The sequence below is a fragment of the Podarcis bocagei genome (assembly GCF_964188305.1).
Source record: "Podarcis bocagei genome assembly, chromosome: 14".
Taxonomy (NCBI): Eukaryota; Metazoa; Chordata; class Lepidosauria; order Squamata; family Lacertidae; genus Podarcis; species Podarcis bocagei.
Window position 1 is genome coordinate 18435238 of NC_138139.1, and position 27284 is coordinate 18462521.

Genomic DNA, 27284 nt, shown 5'->3' on the forward strand with positions numbered 1-27284 from the left:
CAAAAGTCGTCCCAAAGTTTATAATATTAGTACCCAGTAACCTAAAATTGATTGTGCCTCAAGCTCAAAGGCCAGAATAGTCTGCCCAGAGTTCCTCTGGAAGCAATATTATATTACATATTACATATTATAATATATATTATTATAATACTTTATTTTTTACAAAGTTTATATACCGCTTACTTGACAGCAGACTTCTAAGCAGTTTATAAAGAACCATCTGAAATAACCATTGAAGCAAAACGTTTAAAGCAACATACACAAAATTAAATATAAATAAAACCAGCCATTTTATGATAATCATACATAGGTCCATGAATTTTAACGGTTCTACCCTGAGTAAAACCTAGCTGAACCCAACAAAATAGCCAAATAAACAACTCAGTACTGTTCAGGAAGTGGGAGGTTCTGTAGGAAAGAAACTTCCAGCTTTACTTCAAGCAAAAATATTTATATATTTATAACCTGCACCTTCATAAAGCCTATCAAGGTGGTTTGCAATATAATAAAACGGTCCACAAGCATCCATTAAACACAAAGACATCAATAAAAAACACCAGCAGATAGAGGTTGGTTAAAAAGAGAAATTCGTATTGTGAAGGCCTGTATAAAAAGTAACAGCGTTTTTAAGAAAGCAGGGATGGTTCCTGCCGAACATCTATTGGTGGGGAGTCCCACAGGGCAGGGCAGGTCCTGCATGCTAAATCAACTTACCCAGAGCGTCTCTTTCCTCCTCTAGCAGGCATGGGCCCGGCCATTCTCACTTGACCAGCTGCCATCGGCGCCACCGGCAACGTCACTGACCCAGGTATGTCCGACGCCATCTCTGCAAGGGAGACGGGGAAGAAAGCGCCGACTTAGCAAAATGAGTTTGATGCAGGGGGAGGAGGAGAGTCAAACTCCCAACCCAGCAGCTCCCACTTTTACTCTTCAGCCAACGACATGGTTCCCCTCCCATATAGCCAAGTAAGGTTGTGTCAATGGTTAACTGCCCTGAGCCATTTATGGATGCAGGAGGCTGACTCTTATTTTTTTCCAAATTCTTTTATTGATTTTCCAAAGATTTTAAACAAACAAACAAACATAAATCTTAACTGTACCTAATCCAATCTTCGTAACATTGTTAGGTGACTTCCTCTAATCCTTCTGGTTGAGTTTCAGTGTATATCATTGTAACAGTTTTCCAAAACCAAATTTCTCATAAAATTAACTTAATCACTTAACATCATTCTTTCTTTTTTTTAACTTTAAACATTTTATTCTCGAACATCACATATTTAAATCCTAAGCCTATCTGGTATTTGCAAGTTTTCCCAATTAAGTTATCTTAACATATTTAACTAAATAGTCTTTGAATTTCATCCATTCCTCCTGGTACTCCTCCTCCTCCTGGTCGCGGACTCTTCCAGTCAGGTCGGCTAGCTCCAAAAAGTCCATCATCTTCATCTGCCATTCCTCCACTGTTGGGACTTCTTGTGTTTTCCAATTCTTAGCTAACAAAATTCTAGCTGCAGTTGTGGCATACAGAAACAATCTAACATCTTTCTTGGGCAATTCCAGGCCTATTATTCCAAGAAGAAAGGCCTCTAGTTTCTTAGTAAATGTATATTTCAACATTTTTTTCAATTCATTATAAAACTTCTCCCAGAAGTCTTTCACCTTGGGGCAGGTCCACCACATATGATAAAAGGTACCTTCTTTCTCTTGACATTTCCAGCATAGATTATCACTATTATGATATATCTTTGCTAATTTTACAGGAGTTAAGTACCATCTATACATCATTTTCATAATATTTTCCTTTAACACCGTACATGCAGTGAACTTGACCCCTTTCCTTATAGAGAATCAGACTCTTGGTTCCTTTAGTGCAGTGCCGTCTATGCAAAATTGAGCTTTGCTACCCTCAGAACAGTGTTAGAAATTAGCCAGGCGCCAGGTGCGTTTTTGCGACTGGCTCAGCTCCAATTGCGACCAGGTGAAGACCTCTGGCTGCCAGGTTGGCGACTGACAGCTCCACCTGGCTGGCCCTCCGACTTTTTTAAGGTGATGAGCACAAGGGCTTATATCCCACCTTTTCCTCCAAGGAGTAAGCTTCATGACTGAGTGGGGATTTGAACCCTGATCTCTCAGGTCCTGGTCCAACACTCTAACCAGTACCCCACCCTGGTTTGCTAGAGTACATCTGCTACAGGGCAGCCATATAAATCAAGTAGGCAATTAAATATGGAGAAAGCAAAATGTCACTTAGAGAAGGATCTGAAATATTTTCCTCAAAGCTTGAATTTGCTTTATTATTCTGGATGGTTTTGTTTGATGTTTCAATGTGCTGTGAAGTGCTTTGGGATTTTTTTCTTTAAAATGTAAAGTGGTATATAGAAATGAAATTAATAATGACCAAAAAAAACTTCATTGAGGAAAACATGGTGCTTATATATACTGTTTTGGCAACCGAAACCCAGGTTTAAAGGTGTCATTTGGCGAAGAGCTTACATAGCTGAGTTTCTAACACTGCCTAAGAAGCGTGTGGAGATGGCTTTTTCTGTGGCAGCCACTAAATTGTGGAGCACCCTCCGCTCAGAGCAAGAATCATAAAATTGTAGAGCTGAGACCTCAAGGGTCTTCTGGGTCCAAACCCCTGCAATGCTACTTACACCTCTAGCTTCTTCGTTGCATAGCTTCTGCTGTGTGAATATACATCTCTTTACCCCGGCCTTTGACAGGTAAGGTATTTTTGTAGGACACACACCTGTTTTGTTTAGCTTATACTACGCTGCTTTTGCTTATAATTGTTTCACTTTTTATATATAACTGGAGAAACTGCTTTACTTGGTTTTTTTTAAATTGTATGATTATATTGCCATAACTAGGAAACATGTGGTAAAGGGTGGATAAAAACAATCTTATCAAAGAAATTCACTGACCAGCAATGGTTCTTCCGGGTTTCTCTCGGGCGAAAGTCTCTCCCAGTCTTACCTGGAGATTTTGGGGATTGAATCTGGGACCTTCGGAGTGCAAAGCATTTCCTCTACTACTTTCCTTTCCTACTTTGCATCATTTTCCTAATTTGCATCACAAGCTATTCTGATGGTATTATTATGATGGTGGTGGCTGTGGTGATTATTATTGTGGTTGCAATTATTATAACTTTCTAATGTTATAATTTAGTTTAAATGAAATGAAGTACTGTACAATAAAGGTTTAAAAGGTTTAAAGGGAACTGGTGGCACTGTGGTCTTAACCACTGAGCCTCTTGGACTTCCTGATTGAAAGGTTTGAATCCCCGCGACGGAGTGAGCTCCCGTTGCTCTGTCCCAGCTTCTGCCAACCTAGCAGTTCGAAAGTGTGCCAGTGCAAGTAGATAAATAGGTACCGCTGTGGCGGGAAGGTAAATGGTGTTTCCATGCACTGTGGTTTTCGTCACAGTGTTCCGTTGTGCCAGAAGCGGTTTAGTCATGCTAGCCACATGACCCTGAAAGCTGTCTGTGGATAAACACCGGCTCCCTTGGCCTGAAAGTGAGTTGAGCGCCGCACCCCATAGTTGCCTTTGACTGGACTTAACCGTCCAGGGGTCCTTTACCTTTTACCTTACCTTAAAACAAGTCAAAAGCTAACAGCAACCATCAAAAAAAGGCACAAATCAAATGCAGACAAGAGCTCAAATGAAAACAAGCGATCAATTCACACACAGACAGAAAAGGCCCATAGGGGAACAGTTCATTATTAAAAGCCTGATGGAACAAAGTGGTTTTACGAGCCAATGGAAAATGGCAAAGAAAAGCAACAAGATGGTAACTGCATCTGGGATAAGGCCATTAAAGTGGTCATGTTTGTCACTAAACCACCAAAACATGCATACATACAATAACGGATTTATGCACACCCAACTGATACTTGATTGTGCACATGTGCATGGCGCAAAACCTGAAAGTGACCTGAAAACGTCACTAATAGGGCGGAACAGGGGCCCCACAGATGCACATGGGGGTCCGGAACATAACCCCCAGGCAAAATGAGGATTGCCTGTATTGTGGTATAGTGGGTGATGTAGCAGAGTCAGTGTGGTGTAGTGGTTAGAGTGTCAGGCTACAGCCCAATGTTATCTTTGCTCTGCAGGCCAAATGCAAGCCATGGTTTATCAGTCCAGGCGTCACATCAAACCACAGTTAAGCTTTACCACGATCTGAACTAAGGAAAGAAGTGCAGTATTTCAACACGTATCTATGGCAGTTCCACAGTGCCTGGAGAACTCCTTAAAGTCAACTTATATTGTACCCAGTCACCATGCAATGATGGGCATTTTATGTAGTATCATTGCTACTGAATATTACTTTGAGGAAATTTGACTGGTACATTAGGTTTTAGTAGGGGAACTCTTCATCAGCCAAAAGTGCTACAGAGCAGAAAGACTGAAACAATGCATTTTAAGAGGAAATCCAGGTGAGAAACATCTCCCTTTTATGCCCAGGAGGTGCAATTGAAGTCTCTGATATGTCAAATACTTGCAATGTCTTCTCTGAGCACAATTCACAACCAATTACATTGGGTGGAACATTTTCTGCTATTATACTTTTTCCGCAGAACATTTTCCACTTTCAGAAATGTATTATTTCATACAGCTCAAGTCAAGTCAAACTGAGCAACTGGAATGGATATATGATACAAGTCAAATAAAAAAAAAAACCCCAAGGTTGTAACTAACCCCCCCCCCCAGGTGTTTCTACATAGGAAACATGCTTCTTTATGCACTTGTCTAGGAAGCAATTCATCCATGCTAAAATTGGCATGGTAACCGTTTTTGATGCCTTCGTTTTAAACCTTAAAACCTGAAGTCAAGGAAGTGCTCGCTACTGAGCTGTCACGCTTTCCTTAACATTTACAAGCATTCAAGTGAAGTTAATTTAAAAAGCAAAGCTTTACATTTGTTTGAACTGAAGCCATACTGTGGCTGCAATCCTAAAGCCACTTATTTCCAGGAAGCAGCACAATCCAAACTCAATATCCTCCAAGATGGGATAGCTTGGATCTGGTGGATATTGGGATGTCCCAGCTGAACTAGGGCTTGACTGGCATATGTCCCTCACCCCAGATCAGCAGGGGCTCAGCCAGGGAAACCAGGTGCGACTTATTCTGTTGTAAGTACCAAAAAAAGGATGGGGGGGGGGAGAGATGGAAGATGGAAGGTATGGGGGAGAGAGAGACTTACATCTATTTTAAACACTTTTCAGCAACCCAGCAGAACTCAGCCAGCAAAAAGGGTAGCGTATATCAAATTTCTCCAAAAACCTACTGCAGAGTTCACAACAGAGGAAACTTATGCCAGTGTAATTTACACCAGCTCTTTATAGTTAGGATCGTTCTGTTAGTCTCACTAAATTCAATGCCTGCATATATTGATTCAATATACTATTTTATGTAAGCCGCTTAGGGTTCTTTTCTATAAAGCAGTATATCAATATTGCCAAATATGTTAAGTTGTGGGTGAACATATCAGACGACACAGCGATTCTTCAAACAGCTCTTGTTTATTCACAGGCCAGAACAGAACTGAACTGAAGGGTTCAGCCAGCCTGCTTATATAGAGCTCCACTAGAACGCAAGAGTAACCATTTTCTGTAACTATCCAATCACTGAACGTCAATTTCAATCCCTTATTTGCATATGTGGACCTGAGTGAAAACTATCTACAGTATCCCCCTGCTGGCCCAGGGTGAGAACTTCAGCACATAACAAAATAAATAATATAAACAAAGATGTTGCGATATGGACAATCCTTGAGACAACACACACAGTCCGCTCCCTTTTCTCTTCTTGGTGCACCAAAATAAAATTTGGAGGTCTTTGATTAATCGTGCTTGCCTGCTTCTTCCAAACTTAAAAACAACAACCTGGTTATCAGAGTCAGAACAAGTAAAGATTTTACACCAACTTCAAATAATCGTTTAAGATGCTGGCTTGTTCTGAAGCTTTTAACCTTGGATAAAATGGGAAACTGGGGTTAATTGAAAATTTCTGGGTTTGGTTTTTAAAAGGGGGGAAGTACCTTCCTTTCTAGTAAATTATATATAGTGCTACAGTAGGCAACATTGCCAGCTGCTCTTAATTTCAAAGAAAAAAGATGGCAGAGGTTCAGGTATGTATGTCAGCTGCCACACCACTTTTCCTAGATCCTGGGGGGAGACAGGTGGAAATAATTCGGTATGAAAAGGGTATCTTCTCATGCCTTTGTTATGTTCTAATACTACATCTATAAGAACTAAAAGCAGTGTTAGAAACTCAGATAACTAAGCTTAGGCGCCAAATGGCTCCTTAAACCAGGGTTACAGTCGCCAAAACAGAATGCCTTGCTGCCATTTGGGGGCCATATTTTTCAATGCAACTTTTTGGTTCCTGAAATTCATTCCAAGTGTGCAGATGAAATATCTACAGGATGTGTTGCTAGCAAAATCCAAGGGTCTCCAGGCATGCAGCTCCAGATGGTGGAGACACCAGGCCCCATCCTGGCGTCCCAGCATCTTCACTTGGTTGCAAGTGGCCGATAGCCAGGTGCAAAATGCGCCTGGTGAATTTCGAACCCTGGGATGAAAGATCCCAGTCCTGCGTGCCAAGAGCTCAGGCACAAAATTAAACTTTGCAATTAAGTCCATAATAGTTACTAGGCTACAAACAACCTTAAGTATCCCATTTGCCTCGATACCTCTACTTCTCTCATTTGTGGCCCATCGGCGGCCTTAAGAGCAAAAACTCTCTTACCATTTATGTTTTGGCCTGGTCACCTGGAAATCAATTTCTATTCATCTCAGGTAATCAGGTGTTACAGTACAGAGGCATCAGTGAAATAAAAAAGCTGGCTCTTTGATGTGCCCCAGGAAGAATCTTAGGACTTGGTGGATGGCTGTTTACAAGCCTAAATTAACCAGGTTATCAACCCAATCCTATACGTCTTTACGTGGAAGTTCAATGGAATTCCCAGACATGCATGTGATTGCAGCATATAAATCTGGGGTGTGTTTTTTTAAAAAAATTATACAAGTTTTAACATATCTGGCTGCCTGCCCTGAATTACCTATTCCTTCCAAACAAGTCTCCATTTTACATGAATGCCAAGGAGATAATATTTCTTAGCTTGAATCAGCAGCACATGAAATTATACTTAAAAAAAAAAAGTCAGACTAATAATACTGGGTTCTGAGCCTTGCAAATTAAAGGCCTTTTGCCACCAGCAATAGCCAGCAGTTTTATGAAAGAGTTTAATACACAAAGATTTAAAGAGGGTGGGAGAGAGGGAGAGAGTCTCCCAAGCCACTTGGCAGCAAAGAACTCACTGAAATGAAAGCATCAAGAGAACATCCACTGTAAAAGATTGTTCCAAAAAAGGCTGTAGCTCGGCGATAGAGAATCTGCCTTGCATATCGAAGATCCGAGGTTCAACCTTTGCCTGAAAGCCAGGAGAGCCACTGGCAGTCAGTGCAGGCAGTGCAAGAGGCATCCATGGTCTGACTCAGCAGAAGGCTATGTTGCAATTACATCCCACCTTTTATCGGATAGCACTTTACCAGCACAATATAAAAATGAATCCAGCAAGCGCAATGGAACGATGAACGGACACAGAATATTTTTGCATATGCCTTTAAAGAAAACTCCAAACCGACAAACAGGTTATATAGCAAATTGCCTCTCTCTCACCACAAATAAAACACACAAATTAATAAGCAAATGCCCTCAAATCCAGACTCAGCAACGCTATGCAAGAGATCAGATCCCACCCACCCACCTTCGTAGGCAAGAAGTCCTGCAAAACTGCTGTTTTCTTCTCGGAGCCGAACCCTCCTTCAAAAGGAATTCGTAAGAAATGTCAGAAAACCTCTGGGAAGAAATACAACGGCATTGGTATTCTGCTCAGAAAGTGTCATCCCAGATCTGTTTACCTTAACTGTGGACCATGATTCAGCTGGTGACAAGCGTCTTGCATACTGATCAATTTATTTGCAAGGCAGAATTAATGCCATTTTCTGCATTAACCACTTGCATTCTGGTGGTGGAAAAAAGTGGGGGGGGGGGGCCTCTCGGTGTGCATCAAGCCAGTTTTCCAAAAATGCAGGGACTCACAAATCCAGTTGCCAGTGTAAATGCACTGAGCCCTCTGGGAAGCAGGACACCTGGTTCCTACAGTTCTCTACCCAATGGTACCAACTTAAAAATAAATAAATGGGGGGGGGCAGGTAAGCCCCACCCCACACAATCTATCACAAGACACAGTGCACACACGCCATATGAATTGCAATGCTTATCAACTTTTGGGGGCCCTGGTCCCCTCAAATGTTTTATGGGGCGGCCAAGGGACCATGGCCTCTAAGAGTTGGCTCCTCTGTCCTTACCGCAGAGGTCTCAAATCCAGAAGTCTTTTCCAAATAGCACGAGAGAGCTTCCCTTGCTTCTTACTTTCCCCATACCTTGCACAAATCAGAAATCAGAAATGACCCACAAGTCCTTGCTGGATGCCAGAGGACTCAAAGCTGGAAAGGGAGTTGGCGGTGACCACAGATAATGGCGGTCTAGTAAGCCAAGCCAGCAATTGTGGGCCTCTGCCAAAACTCCAGAAAGAACAGTGGTTTCCCTGATAAGAAAATAAACTCTCCCCCCGCCCCACCCCATACCTGTGCGCCTGGCATTCTGAGGAAGTTGGTGTTCTCTTCTATTGAGATTGCCAACTGTTACGTGTCCTAGACACATCTGTGGTTTCAAGTGAGCGTTGTGGGCACCACTCCTGCTTATCATTTCTCTCTCCCCTCCTCTAGATCAGTCCCTGTACTGCCCAGGAGAAAGAAAAAGAGAGATGGACTTCACTTTCCCAAGGGATCTGGGTAAAAGTTGTATCCAGCAGATTTGATCTGAACCTTGAAAATGCACATCGTTGCTAAACATTGGCCATACTGGCCGGGGCTGATAGGAGGTGGATTTCAGCCATATGTCCAAGTCTCCCTATTTTCCAGGGACAGTCCTGGTATTACCAAAGCCGTCCCAGTTTCTGATTTGATCCTGGAATGTCCCACATTTCCTTAGGAAGGCCTTATTTTCATCAGAGAAATGTTGGAGGGTATGGTGGGACAGCCCCTATTTTCATCCCAAAAATGTTGAACTATATGGAGCTATGGAATCCCCAAGCCAAGGAGATAAGTAACTATACAATCTTTAGAAGACATCTGAAGGCAGCCCTGTAGAGGGACTTTTTAAATGTTTTATTGTGTTTTTATATATGCTGAAAGCCACCTAGAGTGGCTGGGGCAACCCAATCAGATGGGTGTGGTAATAATAATAAATAATAATAATATAGGACGTCCCTATTTTTATCAGAAAAATGTTGGGAGGGTATGATGTGGGGGTGGTAACCAACTGAGCTGTACTCCAGAGTAGACCTACTGAAGTTAATGGATCTAACCAAGTCATGTTCCTCAATTTCAATGGGTCTGCTCTGAGTAACATGTAGTTGATCACCATCCACAAACCACAATGACCGTACCATGTATTATGGTTCATCGTACAGTGGTGCCCCGCAAGACGAATGCCCCGCAAGACGAATGCCTCGCAAGACGGAAAACCCGCTAGACGAAAGGGTTTTCCGTTTTGGAGGTGCTTCGCAAAACGAATTTCCTATGGGCTTGCTTCACAAGACGAAAATGTCTTGCGAGTTCCTGCGGGGTTTTTTTCCTCCCCCCCCTTTTCCCAAGCCGCTAAGCCACTTATCAGCTGATCCTAAGCCGCTAAGCCGCTTATCAGCTGATCCGCTAAGCCGCTTATCAGCTGATCCGCTAAGCCGCTTAACAGCTGATCCGCTAAGCCGCTTAACAGCTGATCCGCTAAGCCGCTTAACAGCTGATCCGCTAAGCCACTAAACCGCTTATCAGCTGATCCGCTAAGCCCGCTAAGCCGCTAATAGCGCTAATCTGCTAAGCCGCTAATGGGCTTGCTTCGCAAGACGAAAAACCGCAAGACGAAGAGACTCGCGGAACGGATTCTTTTCGTCTTGCGAGGCTCCACTGTACATTTAGCAGCATTTCTGTTCTCCGCTCTGCAGCTTTTCATGACTTAATAAAGTATTTATTGTTTCATTCATATACCAAAGACACTCAAGGTGGTGTTGTGTGTGTGTCCTCCTCCTCTCCATGTTATCTTCACAACAACGAGTGAGGTAAGTTAAGTTTCAAGGCTGAGTTGAACCCTTAGCCTCTGAGGTCCTTGTCCAACACTAACGGCTACACCACACTGGCTCTCATATGCCAATTTAGCCTCTTGTTTGGGACAAAACCATCATTGCATTTGGGGAGGACACATTGTTGTTACACTATACATTTTAAAAAACAAAGAACGATACTCTTAAAGAGAGAACAATATTGGGACACACATGAATATTTTATGGAAAGCTCTAGCTGTCTTGCTGGATCAGCAAGCCAAGTGCATCTTGCTTGACACTAGAATAAATGAATCCGCCTTTTATCTGCATCTAAGGCCCTATTCATCAACATAAACAAGCTGAATCAAATTTCTGAAGTGGAATCTTTGACTGTGTGTGCATGTGTGTGAATGATGATGTAGTATTCCTTACATAGCTTCATTTTGTGATGTGCATATGAAGGCATTTTAGTTCACAAATGCACACACAAAGGGGTTCTCCTGCCCTACAGGAAGATGAGCATGGGCCTGTTGTTTTGCCTGTGCATCACTTCTTTCCATTTAAATTAACAGGGAGACTCAAAAGGCTCTGTACACAGGAACCACCAGAGCAACGGTGCTCTTTCCTATGCAAAGAGGTTTCCCTTTTTTGTGCCTCAATACACGGGGCACCTCAGAATTTCTCTAGAATTTCAGTTGGCACAGAGTTTTTGAGCAAGCTCATCGCTGAGTGTGTAGGGTGGATTTTATTTCCCTTTTTTCCCTCCTTTGCCTGGTGATTTAGTTTCCCCCTCTTCCGAAATACTCAAAACCATATAGAAATTCAATTGATTATGTCATACTTAACCCATCCATAATTATCACATTGTTTTGCATTGATTCCATTGCCACAGAAATGGCCACCAATCTTTTCTTTGAAAATCTGTGCTGATCCCTCCCACCCATTACTGCTTATATCTTATTTTATTCATAAACAGAATCCTTCCCCCCACCCTGTATATTAAACATTTGTTCAACACTCTAAAGTTTCCAGTGTAGGCTTACCACACATCTCTTAACCATGGCCTTTGACCAGGGATATTTGTTTTCAGGGCCCACCCTATTCCTGGGACTGCAATTTGTTTGAATTATGTTTAATGTTGAATTTTAATTGTCATAACCATTCCTTGGATCTGATGCTAAAGGGCAGGTAATAAATTGAAATTATTATGACAACAATAGTGATGCCTTCACAAAATCACAAGAAAGTGTGAGACTGCAGTGCCCACAATGGCTGCCATGAAAAAACAGGATGTCCCGGTTTTCCCAGGACAGTTGAGGGTTATGACATTTCAACTGCAAAGCCCCCAAGGCAACACTTACTTTAGAGTGTTGAACAAATGTTTAACTCCTAACTAAAATCAATTATCTACATAAAATAACCAAGACGGAGCACAGGAGAAGACAGAGCTGAGTTTACAGCAAGCATAAATTTCATTTTAAGTTGCCTCAGCAAAAACAAAACAAAACCCCAAAAAGCAAAAGAAGCCATGCTAGTCCTTAGGAACCAAAAATCAACCGACAGGCAATAAATGCCTTTAGTACTTAATCCAATTGTCATGCAAGTGAGCAAGCTTTCAAGTTCTCCAGAATCCTTCCTCAGGCTCGATGTTAAACAAAGTTTTGTGGGTGTGGGAGAGAACTGGCTTGATGCTGAACCCACAGAGTTTGCATTTAGTCAGTCTTAAGTTGGAGACAAGGAGGAGGAGAAAGCGGACCTTAAAGCCTAGCAGGCAGACATGGCGAAGGGGATTCAGAAAAGGCGGTGCCACCACCAAACAGGTCTTTCTGTGGTAGCCACCCAACATATTTCCAAAGATGTTATGTGGATTTTCCAGGACATTTAAGCAATTTCCACCCGGACAATGCTTATGAGGGCTGAATACTGTCTGTATGGCAACCCTGTTTTACATCTAGCCTGAAGACATACTCTGCTGATCCTGAAAGCCTGCATGCTAATTTGCAGTTACCGGGTATTTAGCTAATTCTGATCAAGGGATATGATACTACAGTTCCTGCCATGGTTCCCTACCTCTCCCTGCCACCCCACCCTTGAATAGATCAACTTTCTTTTTTCCTGCTGAGAAAAAAATTAAAGGCATGGACTTATTTTTCCCTCCTCCCCCCACCACGCCTCCTTAATCTAAAATGAAATCCTTCCTTTGTGGGTAACACATGCAACAAACCTAATCTGGGAATGGGGAGAAAATTGGCATGATGTTTCTAAGAGCACAGAGAGGGTGTTTGTGCTCTTTGCAGGAGAAACCTTGCATTGCACGCCAGGACCCTGGAGGAGTACAGCCTGCCAAATCAAGTGTATATGAGGCATGAGGGGATCTCCTATTTTCAAGCATCATTTTGCAGCCTGCACAGCAGGAACCCGCCTGGCTGGGGACAAGCGATGGAGGGGAAAGGGAAGAAAAGGGCTCAACAGAAACCCAGAGGGATCCCCCTCTGCATAGAGCTCTGTTATGTAGGAACTTGGCCTACAGAGGATGAGGTAGACTGGCAGTGGAGCACCTTTGCTCCTGCAGATGTTGCTGAACTCTCATCAGCCCTAGTAAGCATGGCCAATGGCCAAGGGTGATGGGAGTTGTAGCTCAGCAACATCTGCCAGGAGCAAAGGTGCTCCACACCTGGAAGGCACCATAACCTATGGTTACCAGATTTTTTCCAGTGAATCTGGGGACACGTTTTTTCCCCCTTTCTTTTCTTTTGAAACTGAGTAGCAACAGTGAGTCAGTAGTGGGGATGGCATAGCTGTCAACTTACAGATTTGAAAATAAGGGATCAGCAGCCAAAATAAGGGATTTTCCGGGCACAGGTATGTTCCACCTCTGAGCCCCTCTGAGCCATAGGCAAAAAGCCCAGCCAGCAGACAAACAAAGCCTCAAGCGGTGGTTCCCACAGCGCAGCAACCCGGCAAAGGGGATGCAGCAAGTAAAACCACTGTCACCTCTCCACTGGGAAGCGCTGAGCAAAGGCGAGTCCCCAGGCAACGCGGCCGATTTGATCGGCACAAGGCATGCAAGCTCCACCCCCCGTCGTTCTTAGACTTCTTATTGGGTGAGCAACGCAGCCAAGCAACACAGTTGGAGCCTCCCTCCTCCCTGGCCGGCAGGGAGGGAGGGAGGGAGAGGAGCTGCTTCCTTTGAAACCCAGGAAATTTAAGGGACATCATCAATAAGGGACAGCAGCGGGACATGGCGCTGGGATAAGGGAGTTTCCCGCCAAATAAGGGACGGTTGACAGCTATGGGGGATGGTGAGGCAAAAGACTCTGGGCCCAACCACACATGCATATTGTATGAAGGTGCAAAGCCCTTCTTTCGCACCCTGTGAAACATAAATGCGCAGTTTTTTAAAAAAACTGGGCAACGGCTCGCCACCCGCCCATGACTCCCAAGCCTTCCCCAATCTCCTTCCCCCTTTGTTTTGACAGATCAGGGAAGGCTTGGGAGTCGTGGGCGGGCGGGCGTTGCCCAGGAGGGGCCAGCCTGGTAGTGCAGTTGACTCTGGCTGGGTTCAGGAGCTGCTCGCTGCCTGCTGCCGTGGCGCAGGAAAAATGCTGGCGCCATGGCAGCGAGCAGCTCCTGAAGCCAGCCAGAGCCAACTGCGCTAACAGGCTGGCTCCGGACTGCTGAGGCTGCCGCGGCCACGTTTCCCGGGGACAGATTTGCAAATCTGGGGACATTCCGGGGACAGAATTTGTCTGGGGACAGATCTGCAAATCCGGGGACGTCTGGTAACCCTACCATAACCTTTATACAGTGGTACCTCTGGTTGCGAACGGGATCCGTTCTGGAGGCCCGTTTGCAACCTGAAAAGAACGCAACCCACATCTGCGAACGAACAGGTCACGATTATCCGCTTCTGCGCATGCACGTGACGTCATTTTGAGCGTCTGCGCATGTGCGAGCAGCGAAGCCCAGAAGTAACCCTTTCCGGTACTTCCGGGTCGCCGTGGGACGCAACCTGAAAACCTGCAACCTGAAGCAAACATAACATGAGGTATGACTGTACTTAGGTAAGAAAAAGAGCCCTGCTGGCCAGGCCAGTGCCCCATCTAGTCCAGCATTCTGTTCTCACAGTGGCCAATCAAATGTCTATGGGAATTCTGCAAGGAATTCTGAGTGGAAACAGCACTCTCCTCACCTGCAATTCACAGCAACTGTCATACTTTCGCCAAGAGTGGAGGCGGAACATAAGCATTGTTGCTAATAGTCGTCGAGAGCCTTAAACTCCATCTTAAAAACAATTCCAACACAGATGCATATTCAAATACAGTGGTACCTCGGGTTACATATGCTTCAGGTTACATACGCTTCAAGTTACAGACTCCGCTAACCCAGAAATATTACCTCGGGTTAAGAACTTTGCTTCAGGATGAGAACAGAAATTGGGCTCCGGCGGCATGGCGGCAGCAGGAGGCCCCATTAGCTGAAGTGGTGCTTCAGGTTAAGAACAGTTTCAGGTTAAGAACAGACCTCCAGAATGAATTAAGTACTTAACCCGAGGTACCACTGTAATTATTTTAAGTTAATTTAATTTATTAGTTTTATACACCACCCTTCCTCATAAGATCTCAGCGTGGTTGACAGAATACAGGATAAAAGCAAGTAAATAATTAGAAACAAAACAGCAAAACAGTAACTTTTGGCTTGGCTGGTTAGCATATTTGGGTGTTTCTGGTGCTGTTAAATCGGCATTTTCTGCATTATTTAAGTTCTTTGCAGCAGCTTCAATACTTCAATGGCATTTCTCGTTCCATTAAGGGAGCCCATATATGTATTCAAATTTGCTTTTCACGCCCACTGGTCGGGGGCGTCTGGGTGGAAATCGAGAACAGCACTTTTCAGAAGGTAGCAACAGACTCTTTTATTACACTTTCAGAATCTTCACTCCACTCTTTGCTCAAAGGGAACCACCTTCAGAATATGACTTCAGGGAAGGCTCTCTAGACGTCCGGTAAACACACGACACGGCCATCTAATGAAAGACATTTATTGTTTGTGGTGTTGCAAGAGAATCCCCAGAGCCACTTGAGTCTTTCATTATTCAGCAAGGAATTTGTCATAAAGGTTAATTATAGGACTGCCAGGCAATTAAATAAGTCTTGTCAAATCAATAATAAAAGAGTTTAAATTGGTCAATTAAATCTGCATAAGCTAGTATATGAGGGGGGAATTGTTCTGAAGCAGGGGAGAGACACACAAAGACTTTCCAAATTCTTAATGCGCATGTGTCTGTTGAGGAAGATGCCACGGTAGAAGTGGTGCTACCCCTGGGATGAATGCCTCTTCTGAGAGTCACATTAAACCAGAGTGGATTTGATTTAAATCAAATCGATTTCAATCACTAGTCAGTAAGACTTGATTTAAGTCATTTTTTACAGACAGACTCATTCTTGCTGGTATAATCTTAATATTTACAACCAGGTGAAGGTTTCATTTTTGGAATAATAAATTTTCAGAGTCGTTTTTACAGTTGTATCGAAAATTACTGATTTGGTTACACTATTAGAAACACATAGACACAAAATCGTGAAATTCTTGTGAGGTTTAATAAGTTAACTGTTTATCTTTGGACAACTTTTCTGCTGTACTTTATTGGAGGGAGAAAAATATTCATTTCCTTAATAACAATTTACAAGATTTATTTAACTAAAACAATAACATTATAGCATATGTATCCATGTTTGTTAACTGATGTGGTTAAACAGTTTTTTAAAAAAACCAAAAACCCTTAGACTGAGGTTTAGCACACATGAAAAACCTAAAACAAATCCTTATTTCCTGGTGAATAGCCTTTGGACTATAATGTAACTTAAACAGAAAACTATCTTTAGAAAGATTTTTCCTCCAAAAGCATTTTATTTTAAAAATCCAATTTAAATTTTAAAAATCCAGTTTTTTATTTTTTATTTTTAAAAAATCATTTATTTTTATCCACCCTGCATTAAACATTATGTTGCTCGTGTGGTTTGTCTCTGTATAGAAGTTGTTTTTAAAATACAGTGGTGCCTCGCAAGACGAAAAGAATTCGTTCCGTGAGTCTTTTCGTCTTGCGATGTTTTTCGTCTTGCGAAGCACGGTCCGTCGCAACTGCGCCTCTTCAAGTGGCTTTTTTAAAAAAGCGCAAGACGTTTTCGTCTTGCAAAGCAAGCCCATAGGGAAATTTGTCTAGCAAAGCAACACAAGAACAGAAAACCCTTTCGTCTAGCGAATTTTTCGTCTTGCGAGGCATTCGTCTTGCGGGGCACCACTGTAAGTATCTGAGGGGGAGGGGGAATAAGCTGGATCAGGACTTGTGTAATGGGATGATTAGCTGCTTGTGCGTAAAATCGTGCTCCCTCAGAGTTTGTGCGACTCCACAAACCTCTGTGTGTGACAGAGCTCCACAAACATGTCTGCTCTTAGTCACTCGTAGAGTCTGACAGTGGCTGTCTGCGGAAGCGTTTCCAGCAAAGAAGCTCCTTAACGGAAACGCGTCTCCTGGACTCACGGCGTGACAGTTTCCGGCGAGGTGTGGGTCTCCCTATGGGAGACTCAGATACCTCCCCGCTGTTCTCGCTGGAAGCGTCTCTGAGCCCTCCCTCCTGCTCGCATTCCCTCAGAGATCCACTCCTCCCCCTGCTGGTTCCTGCCTCAGCTGTTGAGTCTCTTTCTTCCTCCCTGAGACCCTCCACCGCCTGATGCTCCGATGGCAGTTCCCTGACATCCACCTCCCCTCCAGGGCCCCCCTCACCCCCTCCCATTTCCTCTTCCCTGGGAGGTGAAGGGTTAAAACCCCGAAAAGAATCTTCTTCATCTTCAGACGTCTCGAACAACTCCCTCCATCGATCGCCGTCCTGGCTCGCTGAATCCTCCTCCTCTTCGGAATCTGTGAACCCCTCCAACTCCTCTTCCTCGTCGGTGGTGGCAAAGTATTTCCTTCGGAACCTCGCTACAGGCTGAGGTTTGCGTGGGAACCTCTGATGAAAAGTTTCTATTCAAAATTCGTCATTGACATCCTCTGCCCTAACCCAGGTGTTTTCCGACTCCGGTTCCCCTTCCCACATTACCAAATACTCAACTTGATCTCCCTTCCACCTGGAATCGAGGATCTCCGCTACATGGTAGCTGTGTTCCTTCTCCTCCATTGCTGGTCCCCTAGTGACCCTCCCTTCACTGTCCCCTTTATACGGTGACAGCAATGACCTGTGGAAAACTGGGTGCAGCTTCATGTGGTTCGGTAACCGGAGTCTGAAAGCCACTGGGTTGACCTGCTGCATGACTTCAAATGGTCCCAGCCTTTTGGGTCTTAACTTCTTACAACCCCCTTTGAATGGCAACCCTTGGGTTGACAGCCACACCTGGTCCCCCACCCTGATGCTTTCACCTTCCCTTCTGTTTTTGTCTGCCTGCCTCTTATATTCCTCCTTAGCCCTGTTTAAGTTGAGTTGGAGCTGGCGATGGATCGCTTCCATTTCTTCAACGAACTGTTCTGCAGCTGGAACGCTCCAGTTCTCCCCTTCCCCCCCTGGGAAGGCTCTGGGATGGCACCCGTGATTAGCCAAAAAGGGGCTCATCCCCGTGGACACGTTCTCTGCATTGTTGTAGGCAAATTCTGCCAACGCCAGCTTCTCCACCCAATCATTCTCTCTGTCATTCACATAACACCTCAAATATTGCTGGAGAACACCATTAGCTCTTTCCGCCTGCCCGTTGGTTTCTGGATGACGGGCCGTTGAGAAATTAACCTCAACATGCAGTAAGCTCATGAGCTTCCTCCAGAACCTGGAAGTAAATTGTTTCCCTCGGTCTGAAACCACCCTCAAGGGGGCGCCATGCAACCTAAACACATTTTCTACAAACAATTTGGCTGTTTCTTCTGCTGTGACCGCATGTGAGCAGGCTATAAAGTGGGCCATTTTAGTTAACAGGTCTACCACAACCATGATGGCTGTTTTCCCTCTAGACCTTGGCAGATCAGTCATAAAATCTATGGCCACTGCTTCCCACGGTCTTTCAGGTGTGGGTAGTGGTTCTAATAAACCTGCCGGTGCCCGCCTCTCCCCCTTGGCTCGTTGGCATTGTTCACACCCTCTCACATACTCCCGCACATCTTCCCTGACCTTGGGCCACCAAAATTCCCTGGTAACCAGCCACATGGTTTTGTGTTGCCCAAAATGCCCTGCTGTGGGGCTATCGTGCAGTTGCTTGAGTACCTTCTCCCTCAATTCCCCTTCGGGTATATATAACGCTCCCTTGTAGTACAATGCCCCGTTTCTCTCCTCAAAACCCCCGGGTTTGTCTCCCTCCCTCCTGAGACCCCTGAGTTTGTCCTGGGCGTATTCATCATGCACCGTACCCTCTACCAACTCCCTTTGCCCCACCAATGCCGCCCCACACACCCAGCGGTCCTCTGGAATGACATGGGTCTCTTCGGGTGCTCCCTCCCCCTCCAAATATTCAGGTTTGCGTGAGAGAGCGTCCGCCCTAACGTTCTCTGGGCCTGGCACGTAACAAATCTCAAAGTTAAATTTGGAGAACTCCTGGGCCCATCTCAACTGCCGTTGGTTGAGCACTCGCGCAGTTCTCCAATACTCTAGATTCTTATGGTCCGTGCACACTTGCACCTTATGTTGTGCACCAATTAGCAGGTGCCTCCATTTCCGGAAAGCTTCATGAATAGCAAGAAGTTCCCGGTCGTACACCGTGTAGTTCCTCTCGGATTTGTTCAGCTTTCGCGAAAAGAAGGCACACGGTCGCCACTCTGACTCCTCCTTCCCCGACTGCAGAAGAAGCACCGCCCCTATGGCTCTGTCAGATGCGTCTGTTTCGACCCTCAGCTTCTTTTGTAAGTCCACATGCAGAAGTTGTTCTTCCGAGGCGAAGGCCCTCTTCAGTTCCTCAAACGCTCGCTCCGCCTCCGCCGTCCATACAAACTTCTTTTTACTGCTGAGACAGTCCGTAATGGGCGCCGTCAGGTGGGCGAAGTTTCGGATGAACTTACGATAAAAGTTTCCAAACCCTAGGAACCTCTGCACATCCTTCTTGGTTTTGGGTGTTTTCCAATCCAGCACCGCCTGCACCTTACCGGGATCCATGGCCAATCCCTTGTCTGACAGGCGGTACCCCAGGAATTCCACCTCCTTGGTATGAAACTGACACTTCTCCAGTTTCACCCACAGCCTGTTGGCTTGCAGCCTGCTCAACACTTCTCTGACGTCTCTCACATGTTGCTCCTCATTCTCCGAATACACCAACACATCATCTAGGAAGGCAACGCAATTCTTGTAGAGCAAAGGACCCAGTACGTGGTTCATAAAAGATTGAAAGCACGCTGAGCCTGCTTGTAATCCAAAAGGCATAACGAGATATTCAAATGCCCCCAAAGGGGTAAACATGGTGGTTTTCCATTCATCCCCTTTCCTTATACGTATCAGGTTGTACGCCCCCCTTAGATCCAGCTTTGTAAAAATCTTTCCCTTCCTCACCCTGGTCAAAATATCATCAATCCTGGGCATAGGGAAAGTCACTGGTTCAGTCACTGCATTTAACCTCCTAAAATCACATACAAGTCTCGGCTTGTCCGTGTGCTTTTTATCCACAAAAAACACTGGGCTACCCCCCGCTGCTTTGGACTCTCTGATGAAGCCCCTCTTCAGGTTCTTGTCAATAAATTCTCGCAACTCCTGCATTTCTCTGTCTGACATGGCATACAACTTGCCCACAGGAAGCTGTGCTCCAGGGAGTAGATTGATCTGGCAATCAAAGGGCCTATGAGGGGGTAGTTGGTCAGCTTCCTTCTCGCTGAACACGTCGCTGAGATCTGCATACTGTGGTGGTACCTTCACCTTCTCCATTACTTCTGTCCCTGCTAGGGTGGCTTGGGCCCCTGCTGAACCCTTTTCCCCTTTGCAGTGTTCTAAGCAATGTGCTGAACCAAAGGAAACCACTCTTTGATGCCAGCCCACCAGCGGATCATGTAGCGCTAGCCAGCTCATTCCCAAAATAATGGGAGCGCCTCCCAAGGTGGCCACATTAAACGCTATCAGTTCTGTGTGCCTTGCCACCCTCATTATCATTGGGACGGTCTGCAAGCTGACTCCTCCTCCCAACAACTCCCTGCCATCGATCGTGGTCACCTGCAGGGGGTTGCTTAAAGGGATCGTCTGTATCTGGTGTTCAGCAGCAAACTCCTTGCTCATAAAATTGCAGGAGCTGCCTGAGTCCAACAGCGCCTTTATTTTTAGGGGGTGTCCATTTTGCAGCTCTAGCGACACATCAATAACTAGAGCAGGTTGAAGAGCTTCTGGCACGGGCACTTTCACTGCTCTTTGGCCTGGCTGCAGTGCCCCGACTGTGGCAACCAGGCGTTGGCTTTTACCTGCTCCGTTTCTCCCTGCTCTCCTCCCTCAACAGCTCCCACCATCCCTTGCCATTCCTTCCTCTGGGGGCAGACTCTGGCAAAGTGGCCTGGCTGTTGGCAGAGATAGCATTTCCGGGCGCCTTTTCCCTCCTTCTTAACCCCCTCACTGGGTTTTGAAAATGCGCGCGCGCGCGCTGTTCCGATTTCCATCGGCTCTGCCGGCGGGAAAGCTGGCTCAGGAATGTCTGGAATGCGGAACTCCTTCCAACGTTCCCCTCTCCCTTCCCGCCTCTCCAAGGCTCTTGCCTCCTGACGCGCTCCTATGGTCAGCGCAGATTTGGTCAACTGATCCATAGACACCGCCCTGGGGCTCCGGGACAGCTCGTCTTTCACAGCCGAAGAAAGACCTTCTTCAAATAGCATCTGAATAGGTGCCGCCGATAAATCCCAACCCAGTCTGTGAATCAGCATGGTAAACTCAGTCCAGTACTCACAGACAGATCGGCTTCCCTGCTTGCAAGCCATTAGCTGTCTGCGCACCACCCCTTCCTCAATATCGCTGGAAAACATGATATCCATTGCTCTAAAGAACTTCATCGTGTCCTTTAGGACGTCATTGTGCGTTGCCATTAGGGGTCGAACCCAGTCCCGCGCCCCTTTCTCAAGATGCCCAATTATGAAAGCAACTCGCGATTCCTCATCAGGGAACTCATCGAACTGCACATTAATGGCATATTGCATCTCTGTCCTAAAGGCATGGTAATCCTTGGGGTCCCCCCCAAACTTCTGCACCAATCCTGGTACCTTTCTGGGGAACTGAGTGGCTCCCCCCTTCTTGTCTGCATCCTGAGCCCTTCTCTCCTCAAGCCTCGCCGTCTGCAGCGCAAGTTGGACTTCCAACGCTCGGTACCTTTCTTCCAAGCTTGGACCAGCGCCAACTCCTGCTCCTCCGGTTCCGGCTGGTTCGCTCATGATGCTTTCTCCTGCACAGGCAGCGTACAGAGACTGTCAGACTGCTGTAATGGGATGATTAGCTGCTTGTGCGTAAAATCGTGCTCCCTCAGAGTTTGTGCGACTCCACAAACCTCTGTGTGTGACAGAGCTCCACAAACATGTCTGCTCTTAGTCACTCGTAGAGTCTGACAGTGGCTGTCTGCGGAAGCGTTTCCAGCAAAGAAGCTCCTTAACGGAAACGCGTCTCCTGGACTCACGGCGTGACAGTTTCCGGCGAGGTGTGGGTCTCCCTATGGGAGACTCAGATACCTCCCCGCTGTTCTCGCTGGAAGCGTCTCTGAGCCCTCCCTCCTGCTCGCATTCCCTCAGAGATCCACTCCTCCCCCTGCTGGTTCCTGCCTCAGCTGTTGAGTCTCTTTCTTCCTCCCTGAGACCCTCCACCGCCTGATGCTCCGATGGCAGTTCCCTGACAACTTGCATGCAGGGATAGAGAGAGGCCCTTACTATACTCTCACAATCAAAATCATCCTACACCATAGGCACCAACTCTATGGGCCACCCCCAAAGTATGTGGCTGAGCCCACCCAATCATGAGGGGCCAGGACTCCCTGAGCCTCCCCATGGCGTCAGCAGGCCTCGCAGCCTCCTCCCGATGTGTGTGACATCACACATGTGTGCTGCGCACGTGAAAAAGTAACCAGCCCACCAGCAAAGTCTCGGGGGGGGGGGTACTTTCCTGGAGGCAGAGTCCATATACAAGGTCCAGTCCAGTGCTAAGGTCAGGAGTATCTCAGTTCACATAGTCAGATGATCCGGGGATCAAGAAACCTGAGGGTCCAAGGTCACACGAATCAAGAAGCAGCAAGGTCTTAGTCAGGAATGACAAATGTTGTTTCCAGCAACTCACTGAGGCTGGAAACCCTGCTTAAGAAAGCTGAAGCCAGCTGGTTCTCATCAGGAGCAAGAAGGCTGATCAGCAGCAGGTGGAATCACTTCGCCTTCTGCTCCTTCAGGCTGCTGTTCAACAGGTGAAGCCGACTCCTGGCCCATTAAACTGAATATTTTGCAATACAGTGGTACCTCGGTTTTCGAACGTCTCAGAAGTCGAACGTTTTGGTTTCCGAATGACAAAACCCCGGAAGTAACTGCTTTGGTTTTTGAACGCTTTTTGGAAGTCGAACGTGCCAAACGGCTTCCGTATGGAGTTTTCCAGAAGTAAAATGATTCAGTTTTCAAATGCTTCAGAAGTCAAACCGTCTTCCAGAATGGATTATATTCAAAAACCGAGGCACCACTGTACTGATTCCAATTGCTGAAACAGGGCACTTTTGTCAAGACTGCCCATTCATTCCAGTAAAAATAACTGTATTACTAGGATAGGTATTTTGTCTAATTGTGATACGCAACTGAACACTGCATCGCAGGAGGCTATCTTAAAACAAAATGGACCACTGGGCCATGTAAGCCTGTATTGAGACGCTCTGACTGCCAGGGGCAATCTAGGTTTTTCATGCTGAAGTTTCGCACTGTACCTGCTACCTAAGTATTTTCACTGGAAAATGCTTTGAGCTATGGCTCCCAAAATTTATTTCCTACCCCAATTTTCTGGAAATGATTCTGGCTGCATTCAAAAAGAGGCTTTCCCTTTCCAAAAGGCATAAAGAGAGCACTTTTATAGAGGCCTTAAAAGCATCCGAGTGTAAATAAGGTGCTACAGGCAAGCTAAATACTCATCTATAAATCAACAGAACAGGCCCTTCCCTCCCCCATTTCTGTTTGCAGAATGGACACACACACACAAAAAGCAAACCAGCCTTTTCACATGCAAAACAAGAGCAAAGGACAAACCAAAAAACCACACAAAAAAACACCACAGGCTGTCAGATTTGGCAATTTCATTCTTCTAACTACCACGCCACACAAAAAAATCCTAGATAATGACACGCCGAAAGAACTCAACGTTTTCAAGTGAGCTTTGGCGAAAAGATGCGAAGAGAGTTGTGTGCAAAGAACGAATGAACGATAATTCAAGTGAAAGAAAGAAGATTGGACAGGGAAATGGGAGGAATTTTGCAGAATTATACTGCACCGTAACTTGTTTTGGGGTACCTCATGGGAAGATATTCATAAATAAATATAATTTGTATACCTTGGGTTGTATGCATATAAAATACCCAGATTATTTTATTTATTTATTGCATTTCTATCCCACCTTTTTCTTCCAGGGAGCTCAAGGTGGATACAAGGTTCTTCCCCTCATTTAATCCCCATAACGGCCCTGTGAGGTAGGTCAGGCTGAGAGTGAGGCCCACGGGTACCCAGCGAGCATCATGGCTAAGTGGGAATTTGAACCCTGGTCTCCTAGGTTCCAGTCTGACACTGGACCACACTGGCTCAATGTACACCCATTGAAATAAATGAACCTAAATTGACCACGTCCATTCACTTTAATGGGCATATTCTGAGTACAACTAGCACTGAATACCACCCATTATAAAAACAAAACATTATTTGACACTAGCTTGAAACACATTTGGATGCTATTATTTTAGTTCTGTCTTGAATTCCACCTCAGCCTACCACATACCAGTCAACATTTTGGGGCAAGGAGGTCTAGGATTGGTTTTTCTTCTTTTTGCAAGAGTAGCCTTCATGGCTACTGACTATCTGTGAGGTAACAAACTTTGCCTCAAGGGTCAAACCCTATCTGCTGACTTCGGTGTTTACTGTTACATGAGTGATGTATCCACGAAACAGAGAGGTAAAAGCATTTTCGCAAACTGAACCAAGTTATTCATAGTCAGCAGCGCTTTTAAGGTCAACCAACTTTCTCCAGGAATTGAGAAGCACTCTCACATTAGCATTGCCTATAATGGTTCTGGAATCCTAAATGAGAATCTAACAGAAAACAGAATTAATCCTGGCTCGTGTCCACACAAAAAAACCCACAAAATGTGAGGGGGCCATTAGTCTGTAGCAAGCAGGTGCTCCTTCTACTGTGCGCTCTGGAACCATTTTCCAGTGGCTAAATGAACATGTGGAAAAAAGAAGAGGAGGAGGAGTTTGGATTTGATATCCCGCTTTATCACTACCCTAAGGAGTCTCAAAGCGACTAACATTCTCCTTTCCCTTCCTCCCCCACAACAAACACTCTGTGAGGTGAGTGGGGCTGAGAGACTTCAGAGAAGTGTGACTAGCCCAAGGTCACCCAGCAGCTGCATGTGGAAGAGCGGGGAAGCGAACCCGGTTCACCAGATTACGAGTCTAGTGCGCTTAACCACTACACCACACTGGCTCTATAATGCCATGGCTGAGCATGTTGGGGTTTTTTGGTGTTGTTGTTGTTTTTGCATGCAGAAGGACCCAAGTTCAATACCTGAGTTAAAAGTCAGCCAGGAAAAACTTTTCCTTGCCTGAGACCCTAGAGAGCCACTGTCAGTCAAGAGTATACAATACTAGGCTAGATGAAAAGAGCGTCAGGCTGGGCTATCTAACTGAAGAAAATTACTGCAACATACCACGTTGCTGAGCTGGGAAAGGGACTCAACCCTATAGCCCTATGCAGACGTCCAGACGACGCACACCAAATGCGTAGCAGGAGAGAGTGGAAGGAAGAGTTTCATCATGGCAGTGAGCCCTAACCCTGACCGACTCCTGCACAGCTGGATGTCTATAGCAGGAAAAGCTAACCTGTAAGGTAAAAAAAGATTTAAAAAAACAACCTGGACGGCGACTATGGGGTTGCAGTGTTCATCTCGCTTTCAGGCCGAGGGAGCCAGCATTTGTCCACAGACAGCTTTCCAGGTTGTGGCCAGCATGACTAAACCACTTCTGGCACAACGGAACACAGTGACGGAAACCAGAGCACACAGAAAATGCCATTTACCCTCCCGCCGCAGCAGTACCTATTTATCTACTTGCTTTCGAACTGCTATGTTGGCAGGAGCCGGGAGAGAGCAATGGGAGCTCACTCCGTCGTGGGGATCCGAACCGCCGACCTTCTGATCGGCAAGCCCAAGAGGCTCAGTTGTTTAGACCGCAGCGCCACCCCTGTCCCCCTGGATGTTGATGGACGACAACTCCCACCATCCTCAGCTAGCATGGCCAACTAGGTGGTCATTTCATTTATTTTATTGCATTTATAGATTGCCTTTCTGATTTTAAGGTACTAAAACAAATGCATGATATAAAATGTTAAACTGGCCCTGGGACACACATTGTCTGTCTGTCTGTCTGTCTGTCTGTCTGTCTGTCTGTCTGTCTGCATCTATGCTGCCTTTGCCCACATCCATTGCTCTCTTTTTCCTTCCAACAGGGCAGATGGTGACAGTTAGCACTGGAACTGAGGTGGGGAAGAACCTGACTGGACCAGGCCTCCATGTTGTCACTGCCTGCCTCCCTTGCTCTTGTCTTCCTTCCCACTGAGCATGTGATGGCCAAAGGCCCATGTGGTGGAAGGAGAAAGCCAAGCATGAGCAGACCTCAATGTTGTCTTTGTCTAACCTTCCTTCCTTCCTTCCTGATATTGACCACTGGCCCTGTGGTGCTGTCCCTTGGCCGTCTCTCTTGCTCTTTTCTTCTAGAAACATCTGGAGGGCCGCAGGTTAGCCATGCCTGGTCTACCTGGAAGCTACACATGTACACTTGCATTTGGAGACCCACCTGTTGCTTCCTTAGACAAATGGGAGCCAGGAGCCCCTGCTGATCTACTGCAAATCACCCAGAGTTCTATGAGTAGATCCCAACCTGCCATCTGTCCTTCCCACCCACGCTCTAAACAGACCAAAAAGGCAAACAGGTTATCTTTGCGGGGTTCTTTGCTCTACTGATTGTCGTGAGGAAAAGATTTCAGGACCTCATCTTTCCAACAGTGAGAAACCGCCTCTTCAAATCAAGCCTAAATGAAAGCAACCACCCCGAGGCTCCAGCTCTACAGGCACTAAGATGGGATGGAATAAGCTCCATTGAACCCAGCAAGATATTTTTTGAGCCAATATACCTACGACTGGGCTGGGAGGAAGCAGAGCAGTTAAACCAGAAGCAGCAGCAGCAACGAATAATAAAAATAAAAAGTCAAGCTAGAATATTTAATTAAAAACAATGGTACAAAGAAAGTTGCTAAATAGTGTGCCACTCTGAGCACCAAGGGAGGGACACCATAAATGTTTCAAAGTGTCTGCTAGGAAACCATGTAATTAAACATTTCCTCCTCTCTGCTGGTTTTAGTGGAATAAGTGATGTAAGTGCCTGGGGCACTGAATGTCAGGTGGATAGTCTGCAGAACCCTGCAGCATGTTCTTAAGCAAAATTATAGTCCCCCCCCCTAAATATGGATCACATCTGCACTATACATTTAACATACTATGATACATCTGTAATACTCATGGCTTCCCTCAGAAGAAACCTGGGAAATGTAGTTTTTTAAGGGTGCTGAGAGTTCTTAGGAGATCCCTGTTCCCCGAGTTCCCGGGGAAGAGGGATTGATTCTTAAAGCACTCAGGGAACTGCAGCTCTGTAAGAGGAATAAGGTAAAGGTAAAGGGACCCCTGACCATTAGGTCCAGTCTTGACCGACTCTGAGGTTGCGGCGCTCATCTCGCTTTATTGGCCGAGGGAGCCGGCGTACAGCTTCCGGGTCATGTGGCCAGCATGACTAAGCCGCTTCTGGTGAACCAGAGCAGCGCACGGAAACGCCGTTTACCTTCCCGCCAGAGCGGTACCTATTTATCTACTTGCACATTGACGAGCTTTCAAACTGCTAGGTTGG

The 27284-nt window shown here is 45.7% G+C and overlaps 1 protein-coding gene across 4 annotated transcripts in view; it reads right to left on the reverse strand.

Annotated features, from left to right (window-relative positions):
- ARNT2 (aryl hydrocarbon receptor nuclear translocator 2) overlaps window positions 1–27284 on the reverse strand; it is a 152264-nt gene that overhangs the window by 112083 nt on the left and 12897 nt on the right. For 3 of the 4 annotated variants that reach the window (XM_081171129.1, XM_081171128.1, XM_081171130.1), the window contains exon 2: window positions 715–826. In XM_081171129.1, coding sequence (XP_081027255.1) covers window positions 715–826 — 112 coding nt within the window. Of the gene's footprint in view, window positions 1–714; window positions 827–7774; window positions 7917–27284 lie in introns of those variants that run through there. The other variant, XM_081171131.1, reaches the window with a different exon arrangement.